Raw genomic sequence first — 9,649 nt, 5'->3', positions numbered from 1 at the left:
TAACTGAGTTGCCTAGGCTAGGATCAAATTTGCAACCCTCCTGCCTCAGTCTCCCACAGTGCTGAGATCACAGGCTCCTGCCACACACCCAGCTAATTACAATCTTTTGCTAATGCAAACAATGAAGGTGATAGTGCTCTTAATAAATAAATACACAAAACATATATGATATACTTAAAAAATACAGTGAGTGGGGCCAGGGATTTAGCTCAGTGGTTTCACCACCTGCTGTGCAGGCACAAGAACCCAAGTTCAATCCCCGGTACCAAAAAAAAAAATACAGTTGAGTGTTTAGTTGCACAGTCCTGGCTGCCTCCATGTCCTGAATTGATTCAAAATGTTTCCCTTTCATGGTCATTTTAACTTTGAGGAAGAGCTGGAAGTTGTATGATGCCAGATCCAGTGAGTAAGGAGGATGAGGACACAGTGTCATTTTTAGGAGCCTGCCTTTCTGTTGGATGGCATGCAGCAGCATCCACTGTATTTTTATCACATTTCATAAAGACACTCAGGAGAGAGGTCTTCAGAAGTTGGCAGGACCGATGCAAAGCGAGGGGGAAGATTCTGATGGGGACTCAGGGCAATGTGTCCTTTGCTGTACTTATTTTTAAACACGTAAACATTCCCCACATATTGACCACACCACGCAGGCTGCATATCATTTTTCTGCAGTTGTAGGACAGAACCCATTTTTGATCCCTGCTTGAATTCACCTCTCTGCCCTTCTGTGGCCCCCCGATCCACAGCCCAGTGAACTTCTATTTGTTCTCTTTACCATTCACCAACACACTCACGCCCGCCAGAAACTTCCCCTGACCTGCCTTTGTTCCTTTGTACCCTTTTGCAAGATGGGTTGTGACTCATACTCTAGTTCTGTCAATTCCCAGAACTTCTCCCAGGTGGGACCTGAGACTTGTAGATCTCTATTTCTAGCACGCAAATGCCAGGGCCTGGCATAGAGATAACATTCAACAAATATTCAATAAATGATATGCTCATGCCAGGCAAGGTGGTGCATCCTGTAATCCCAGCATTTTGGGAGGCTGAGGCAGGAGGGTCACAAGTTCAAGAGCCACATGAGCAATTTAATGAGGACTTGTCTCATAATAAAAAAATAAAAAGGCACTGGGATGTAGCTCAGTGCAAAGGCATTGGGTTCAATCCCCAGTACCACCCCAAAATAAATAATGATGTATTAATATTCCCTATAGATTTCACCACAGGACAATTTATGTCCCTAGTTGCTGTTGGTGTGGTTTTTTTTGGTACCGGGGATCGAACTGGGGACCTGAGCTTGCGAGGCAGGTGGCAACACCACTGAGCTAAATCTCGGGCCCTAGATTTTTTTTTTTTAAAGCAATGGCATAGTGAGCCTCTTTCTGCTTCTGGCGTTTTTCTCTTTGGGAATTATGCACCAGATTTTGTGTGTTTCATTTTGTCTCTGGATCAGGTCTTGCTATGCAGCCTGGGCTTGTGATCCTCCTGCTTCAGCCTCCCCAGTGCTGGGATCAAAGGCCTGTTTTCCGAAATGGGTTTACCTGACCAAAGGTTGTAGTATTTTTTTTTTCTTCTTCTTCTTCTTTCCAATTTGCCTTCCAAGATTGTGGATACTGATGCTTTAAATCAGACAGCTCCTAGGAACTGTAATAGTTTGTTTGTTTGTTTTTTTTGGTAGCGGGGATCAAACTTGGGCCCTTGCGCTTGCGAGGCAGGCGGCTGAGGTAAATCCCCGGCCCAGGAACTGGAATAGTAATTTGAAAGGGTCATCCGGGCTTTTTCCTGGCTTGGTCCTGGGACAAGTCCTCTAACCAGAGGAAGTTCGAAGGCTCCCGCGCCTCAATTACCCGAGAACACAGCAGCGATTTTGTGCATTTCTCTCCAGGCCCCGCCTGCTCTGCGTTCCGATTGACAGTAAGCCTGACCAATCATCGCAGGACGGGAGAGCACGCGCAAAGAGCCGGTCGGAAAATGGGCTCGCTGGTCGTGCGGCGTGGGGTCACACGAGGCTGGTGGCTGGCGCTGGGAGCTCGGGCGCGGCCCGAAGACGCAGGCTTCGGCATAGAGGCTGCGTTCTCAGGAGGAAGCCGTGCGGGCAGGGCTACCTGGGGTCTACGGGTTCTAACCCCGGCCTTCCCTTGTGGCGCCGAGCCGTGGGTCCGCCGGCTGCAAAGCGGGCCCGTGGAGCCTCGGTCTCCGGAAAGCACAGCCCCTCCTGAAGGTGTGGGAGGCGGGCAGCGAGGCTTCCCCGACGCTGGTCCCTCGGTTTCTGGGCGTCAGCCCCAACCTGGAGGCGGCCGGAAGGAGCTCGCGCACGTGCTGCGCGCCGCCGTGGTGGAGCGGAGAGGTGGGGCGGGGTCCCCGCAGCGCTGCTGGCGTCGGAGGCCGGAGTGGGGTGGGGTGGATGAGCCTGTCTGTAATCGTCCGGTACCGCTGTCACTGCCAGACACAAAGAGGCTCTGTATGCAGCCCGCCGTATGGCTTTGGGGAAAATGAGCTTTGAGCCCAGGCTGCATTTAGTGATTTGTTCATTTTTCTGCACTATTTGTTGAACATGTGTATCGTTCCGGTCATTTTCTAGGCGGGCTGCACAGTGCTGGAACGGACAAAAGAATTCTGTGCTCGGGGAGCCTTCATTCTAGTGAGATTGATGTTCTGATTAATCAGAAAATAAGTTACCAGCGATCTGTGTTCTAGTTAAACTCAGCCAGCTGCTAGGATGCCGACTCTTAAGAGGGGCAGACGTTATCCTGGTGCCAGGATGACATGGAGAAGCCAGGCAGTGACAATCAGGGACGGAGGAAAAAGCAAGTGTAAAGGCCCAGAGGTGGTAGTGAGTTTGGCATATGCGGAGTGGGGTCCATTCACGTCTGAGGGTCATCGTGGGCCACGTTAGGATGAATGAGAAAGACACCTTTGAAGTCCTGGATACAGGTTTGCTAGCACTTTTGCTGATGGCCATGCAATACTGTGTGTTTCAGGACCTCTCGTGACGCTGAACAAGCCACAGGGTCTGCCAGTGACAGGTATGGGCAGTGGTGTGGGAAGGAACACAGCAAAGGGTGTGATGTCTCTGAGGGAGGGGATGGTGAAAACACATGGGTGTGAGAGGACGTGTCGGCCTCTGAGAGCGGCCCATCCTTTCCCCTCGTTTTCCAGGAAAACCAGGAGAGGTGACATTGCTCTCTGTGTTGCCAGAGCTGAGCCAGTCCCTGGGGCTCAGGCAGCAGGAGCTTCAGGTTGTTCGAGCACCTGGGAAGTGAGTGACAGGGGTGGGGATTTCACTCTGACAGGTAATGTATGGTAGACACTCTGCAGTTGGCAGTAATTGTTAGGACTTTTGGCCCTGAGTTCCCTGGGCCCAGGGCAAAATGAAAAACACGTTAAGCTACACAGTCTGTCTTGTCTCTTAGCAGGTTTGAGTTGTAGGCCTGGTGTTACTGTTGGACCTTAAGCAGGTCTGTGTTCCTTCCTAGGATATGTGCGGGAGCCCAAAGGACTTTAACTTGGTGTGATCTGTCCCTTTTCCAGGGAGAGTTCTGGACTTGTGCTCCTCTCCAGTTGTCCTCAGACAGCAAGCCGCCTCCAGAAATTCTTCATCCACTCTCGGAGAGCCCATAGACCCACGGCCACCTATTGGTAAGAGGTGCTGGGCAACCCCTAGGACATAGGACAGTCCCCACAGACCACTCTGTGACTCTTCTGCCCCTTTCCCAGGGCCGTTACCAATGGGATCCCACCTGCTTCTGAGGGGCAGATCTGTGCAGCGCTGACGCTGCAGCACATCAGTGGTGTCAATGTTGTAAGTCGGGGTGGGGGTCCCTCTGGGTGTGTCACGCTACATGGGCAGCCTGTCCTGAGTCTACAGGGCGTGAGCAGACCTGAAGGTGTTGCTCTAGGTATGTGTGAGCCTTGCTCATTCTTGCTGGTTCCTTAGGTGGTCCCTGTGAAGTCCCCATCCCGAAGGGACATCCTGGAGGGTGTCAAGAGGACCCTTAGCCACTTCCGTGTGATGGCCACTGGCTCTGAGTGTGCCCTGATCCAGCTACAGCCCCTCACAGGTGGGTCTGGAGCCCAGGCAGCCTTTAGAACAACACTTGTCTCAGGGAGGGAGAGCAAGAGTGATTCAGTAGCAGCCTGGGGAGCATCTGAGGGACCCCATGGGGACATGGCCAGGCCCAGCTAGAGGCAGCGGCTCCAGGCTTCTGTGCGAATAGATCAGCACCTTGTAGGAAGTAGTAGTTTTGTCCCCAGCAGCTTCAGCAGCCGAGGGCTGCAGCCACAGGCCTGTGGTTAGCAGCCCTGCTGCTCCTGACCTTCTCTGTGCCCCTCTGTGGAGGCAGAGCCACCTCACCACTTCCCTATGACCTGAGAATAGAGCTGGTATTTCCCCTGGTGAGGAGGAGGGAGACTGTCACCTGTCCTGTCTCTCCTGTCACCCAGCATTCTCCAGTCAGCTGCAGGTGCACATGATGCTACAGCTCTGCCCCGTGCTTGGGGACCACACCTATTCTGCTTGTGTGGGCAGTGTCCTGGGCCAGCGCTTTCTGTTGCCCGCCGAGAGCACCAAGCCTCAAAGACAGGTATCCAAGGCCACCTGCCTTCCCGTCCCAGGGTGGGGACTGGGGCGAGGGTGGCCGGCACCTCTGGATTGGCTGTGTAGCTGGGGACTGGGAGCTGGCCCTCTCCGCATCTAAGGTCTGTAGATCCCCGTCTTGCTTTGGGTTAGGCAAGTGGCAGCTCATGCTGTCCATCTGTTCAGTAAGGGAGTTGAAGCTGCTGACTTCCTCCCTCGTAAGTTTGCCATCCTTTGAATCTGTTTGGGACAAGGGACAGAAGGGGTTGATTACGATACCTGCATCTGCTCTAACAGAGTAATCACAACACCCCAGTCTCACAAAGCGGTATGCCCCTTGTGTTAAAGCCAGCAAATCTGGGATTGGGGTAGATGTAGGCTTTGCTCCAACTGTTCACACAGGGACCCAGGCTGTGGTTGTCTAGCCAGATGGGGGCAGTGGCGGTCATGTACACAAGGGTTTCAGACATGCATACTTCCACTCGCTTTCTGGCAAGCTGTCATGTGGTCTCGCCAGGCTGAGAGGTGGGCTGGGCGATGGGGTTGAGCTGTGTACCCCAAGAGAAATGATTTGGTGAACCCCTGACCCTGCCCACCACAGTGAGAATGTGTGCTGGGGGGAAGGTGGATGCAGCTGCGGCCTGGCAAGCAGGAGGGAGCAGAAAGTACGCAGCCTGGAGCTAGACTGGCGAGTCTGCCCTGCCTCTCCCACTAGGCCCTGGATGACCCCCTCCTCAGACGCCTCCGCCTGACCCCCGCCCAGGCTGCACAGCTCCCCTTGCACCTGCACTTGCACTGTCTGCTCCTTCCAGGCAGCAGGCCCACCGATGCACCCATTGAGTTGCAGGCACCCCTACCCCAGTATTTCTCCAGGACCCTGCAGTGCCTGGGTCTCTGCCAGGAATAGTCTCCCTCAGCTGCTGTAAGGCCATGGCTTATAGCCCGGCTCTGTGTCTAGGCAAACCTGAGAGCAGATCTTGGGACATCAGGCAGGGGACTGCTCTCTGGACTTGAAATAATAAAAATTCTTACCTCGTTGTCCGGTCATCTCTTTTTTAAATTTTATTTTATTTTTAAATTTATTGGTACATTTTAGGTATACAGTACATTTATATTTATCATTGGGTGTTTGTACCTATACATGATGTATCTTGCTTCTCATTTTTTCCCCATTACCTGTGGGCCCTTCACCCCCTCCACCCTTCCGTATTTACATAGACTTCGTTTCCATTTTTTTTCTTTTCTCATAATTTTTCCTTTCCCTTCTTTCCTTTCCCCTTCCCCTACCACCACCCCTATACCTTTGGACCTTTTCCTATTTCAAATTATCAATTATTTTTTAAAATCATTTTAATCCTTATTTACACTTTCAGTTTCTCACTAGAGAAACTATTCGGTATTTACATGTGTGTCCTATTTATTTCACTTAAGAGTATGGCCTCAATATGCATCCATTTAGCTATAAATGTCTCTAGTTTCTCATTCTTTATCGCTGAGTAGTACTCCATTTTATAAAAACACCACATCTTCTTTATCCAGTTTCCAGTTGATGGGCAGTTGGGCTACTTCCAACCTTTAGCTATTACAGACTGTGCCGCTATGAACATGGGTGCACATATATCGCTGTGGTATGATTCTTTTACTTCTTTGGAGAATATACCCAGCAGGGGGATAGCTGGGTCAAATGGGACCTGTAGTCCTAGTTCTTTGAGGTATCTCCATACTGATTTCCACAGTGGTTGCACCAGTCTACACTCCCACCAACAATGGAGAAGGATTCCTTTCTCCTCACACCCCTGCCAGCATTTGTTATTGGTTGATTTTTTGATAGCAGCCATTCTTTCTGGGATGAGGTGGAATCTCGGTGTTGTCATCTGCATCTCTCAAATGACCAGTAATGTTGAACATTTTTTTCCATGTGTTTATTTCCTGCTTTTACTTCTTTGTCAGAAAAGTCTGTTCATTTCAGATGCCCATTTTTGAATTGGGGCTTTGAACTTGGGGGGTCTGATTTTTTTCAATTCTTTATATATTCTAGATAGTAGACCTTTGTCTGAGGTACACCAGCTAACTGGTCATCTGTTTTTGAGACAGGGTTGCACATTGTGCCCGGGCTGGCCTCACACTGGTGGTCCTGCCCTCAGCTTCCAGGTTGCCTGAATGACACGTGTGTGGCAGCCCCTGGTTCTATGGTCTGGTTTGGAGGACTTATTGAGCAAGTACATGTTTATCATGGACCATGCTTTCTACCAAATTGAATGTGATCTTTTTATTTAGGGGTTTCTCTTACAATCCTGGCTAGAAAGAGTTGTTAGATTTTTTTTTCCGAGTACTAGGGATTGAACCCAGCATGTACTACCACTGAGCTGTATTTCCACCCTTTCATTTATGCAGCACTGAGGACTGAATCTGGGGTCTCACACATGCTAGGCATGTTTGAGTGAAGGTTCTGTACCATTAAGTATACTTAGTATGTGACCATCACTTCTTCAAATCTATTCATTTTGTTTTGAATTTTTTTTTTGGTATCAGGGATCGAACTCGGGTCCTTGCGCTTGTGAGGGAAGTGGTGGAACCACTGAGCTAAATCCCCAGCCCCCAAATCTGTTGATTTTGTAAAACTGAACTATCCAGGGCTGGGGATTTAGCTCAGTGGTTCCGGTGCCTGCCTCACAAGCACAAGGTCCCAAGTTCGATCCCCGGTACCAAAAAAACCCCAAAAAACTAAAACTATCCATGAAGCACTAACTTGCCATGACCCCTACTCCCAGCTCCTGTAGCTACCATTTACTTTCTCTATGAAATTGGCTAGGTACCTCATCTAAATTGTTAAATCTTTTAAAGCACAGTGGTACAGGCCTGTAATCCCAATACTTGGGAGGCTAAGGCAGGTGGATCACAAGCTTTAGGCCAGCCTTGGCTATGTAGTGAGACCATGTTTCAGAAAAACAAAAAAAATAATTTTAAAACTTGTGGAGGGCCAGGGATGTAGCTCAGCAGTGCCATGCCTGCCTGGCAAGGCGAAGGTCTTGAGTTCAATTCCCTGGTACGGGTGGTGGTGGGGAATTGTGGAGCCAGGCATGGTGGTGCATGCCTGTAATCTCAGCACTTGGGAGGCTGAGGGAGGAGGATTGCCATGAGTTGGAGGCTAGCCTCTGCAGCCGTCTTCACATGGCTTTTGTAGGAGTTAGAAATGCACCACCCTCACATGCTATTTTGGGTTAAAGACACTTGAAAGACAGTGACAGGCCCCCAAGCCAGACCCCCACCCAAGCAGACCTGCTACCCACATCCACAGGAGCATAGGATAACAGGAAGCCAGCCGCTGCCCCACTTACCTACAAGAAAGCTGATTCTATGAAAACCACAAGAGACTTGGTGTACCTGCGCTGCCCTGCTGCTCTCACCACTGCCCTATTTATCAACCAGCCCCAGGCCCATCACCCATGAGACTCTAAATTTTATACCTTCTCAACCAGTGCCCCCTCCTCTACCTGAATTCCCCTATAACAACCACACACACCCTCCTCTCAGTCCCAACAGTCTTTTTCCCATGGGCCATCTGTACCCAGATGGGAATAAACTCATTGCATGTTGCTTAGACTCTGCCTGCCTCAGTGGTCTCATTTGTGCCTCAGTCTGACCTTACAGACATCAGATGCAAGATCACTTCCACCTTTGTGCTATTTCTTTTTGTTTTGGGTTTTTTTTGGGTTTTTTGGTACCAGGGATTGAACTCAGGACTTTGCACTTGTGAGGCAGCCAGAGGCACCCCTGAGCTAAATCCCAGGCCCTCCTTTGTGCTATTTCTTAAAAGCACATGAGACTCCCATATGAAAGATGCTCTCCCTGCACTAGCAAGTTACAGCATCCTTAAGGATGGGAAGTCAGAACCTAGAGAATTCTTTACAGACAATGTTAAAATAATTCTGGGGTGTAACTCAGCAGTAGAGCCACATGTTTAGTTAGCATGCACAAAGCCCTGGGTTCCATCCCTAGCACTGAAAACAAAAATTGGCTTTTTTTTTTTTGTTGAGACAGGCTCTCGATATATAGTTCAGGCTGGCCTCAGACTTGTGGCAGTCTTCCTGCCTTAGCCACCACACTCGGCTAAAATTTTTTTTTTTTGGTATTGGGGATCGAACTCGGGTCCGTGTGCTTTTAAGGCAGGCGGTGGAATCACTGAGCTAAATCCCTGGCCCTAAAATTATTTTTCAAATGAAAATAAAGCTGGACAAACTAGGTGTGGTGGTATACACCTGTAATTGCAGCACTGGGGAGGTTGAGGCAGAAGGATCACCGTGAGTTCAAGGCCAGCCTGTACTACAAATTAAGACCCTGTCTCAAAAAACAAACAGGTTGAGGATATAGCTCAGTGGCATCATGCCTGCCTGGCAAGCACAAGGTCCTGAGTTCGATCCCCAGTACCAACCCCCCCCCCCCCAAAAACCAGATTTCCCTGCCTGCCCCTGAGAACACAGTTTATTACAGTGTGTGGTCCAAGGCAATTCTCTCCTCTGTGGCTGCTGAATTTCAGGACCAAGTTTCCAGAATGTTTGGAGATCAGAACTAGAAAGGTAAACTGGACCAAGAAGACAGCTCTGGCCCCGGCCCTCCAAGGTCCACAAGGACCCAGGACATAAGAGAAATTTATCTACAAGATCCTACAACTTTGAGGCTACCAAACTCCAAGTTATCATGCAGATGGAACCAACTACATGTGCCAGACTCCTTTTACTGGGATCCACTAGATCAGCCTTGTAGAAGGAGTTCATAACTGCTAAACTGCAACATGACTCCTAGCCCCTTAGATTAGCTCTCTGGAGAAGGCCCAATTGTGCTCTCCCCTACACCAACCGTTCTCAGCTTGAAGTAGTTAGATGGAAATGATGCCCCTTCCCCTAACTGCAGTTAGGGATAACTCTTCAGAGAGGGGAATATTACAGACAGTTAAATTAGATAGAAGTATTACAGGCAGTCAGACAAGGCTAGGCCCTTGAGGGAATCAGTGCACTAGATGAGAACACATCAAAAATTGGCTGGAGGCACAACTGAAGATTAAAGTCACAATGGCCA

At 49.7% G+C, this 9,649-nt stretch overlaps 1 protein-coding gene across 4 annotated transcripts; it reads left to right on the top strand.

The window, feature by feature from the left end:
• The first annotated feature begins 1,928 nt into the window (after positions 1 to 1,928).
• Rpusd3 (RNA pseudouridine synthase D3) lies at positions 1,929 to 5,611 on the top strand. 4 transcript variants are annotated; one of them, XR_002395909.2, is made up of 8 exons: positions 1,929 to 2,344; positions 2,979 to 3,023; positions 3,157 to 3,256; positions 3,529 to 3,636; positions 3,715 to 3,799; positions 3,935 to 4,058; positions 4,451 to 4,580; positions 5,289 to 5,611. XR_002395909.2 is itself a non-coding variant. In XM_004835299.4 (8 exons), the coding sequence occupies exons 1-8, from the start codon at positions 1,969 to 1,971 to the stop codon at positions 5,175 to 5,177; spliced, it is 981 nt and encodes a 326-aa protein (XP_004835356.1). In that variant the 5' UTR covers positions 1,930 to 1,968; the 3' UTR covers positions 5,178 to 5,611. The 4 variants fall into 4 exon arrangements, 2 of the variants coding, with proteins under 2 accessions (XP_004835356.1, XP_004835355.1); XR_002395908.2 differs by having other exon boundaries at positions 5,175 to 5,611; XM_004835299.4 differs by having other exon boundaries at positions 1,930 to 2,344; positions 4,441 to 4,580; positions 5,175 to 5,611.
• The last annotated feature ends 4,038 nt before the right edge of the window (positions 5,612 to 9,649 follow it).

This window comes from Heterocephalus glaber, unplaced genomic scaffold (assembly GCF_053883595.1).
Source record: "Heterocephalus glaber isolate CG9 unplaced genomic scaffold, H.glaber_assembly_v1.0 deba00000122, whole genome shotgun sequence".
In the NCBI taxonomy this organism is placed as follows: domain Eukaryota; kingdom Metazoa; phylum Chordata; class Mammalia; order Rodentia; family Bathyergidae; genus Heterocephalus; species Heterocephalus glaber.
Note: the sequence above shows the minus strand (reverse complement) of the source record. Positions and strands in the feature narration are given on the sequence as shown.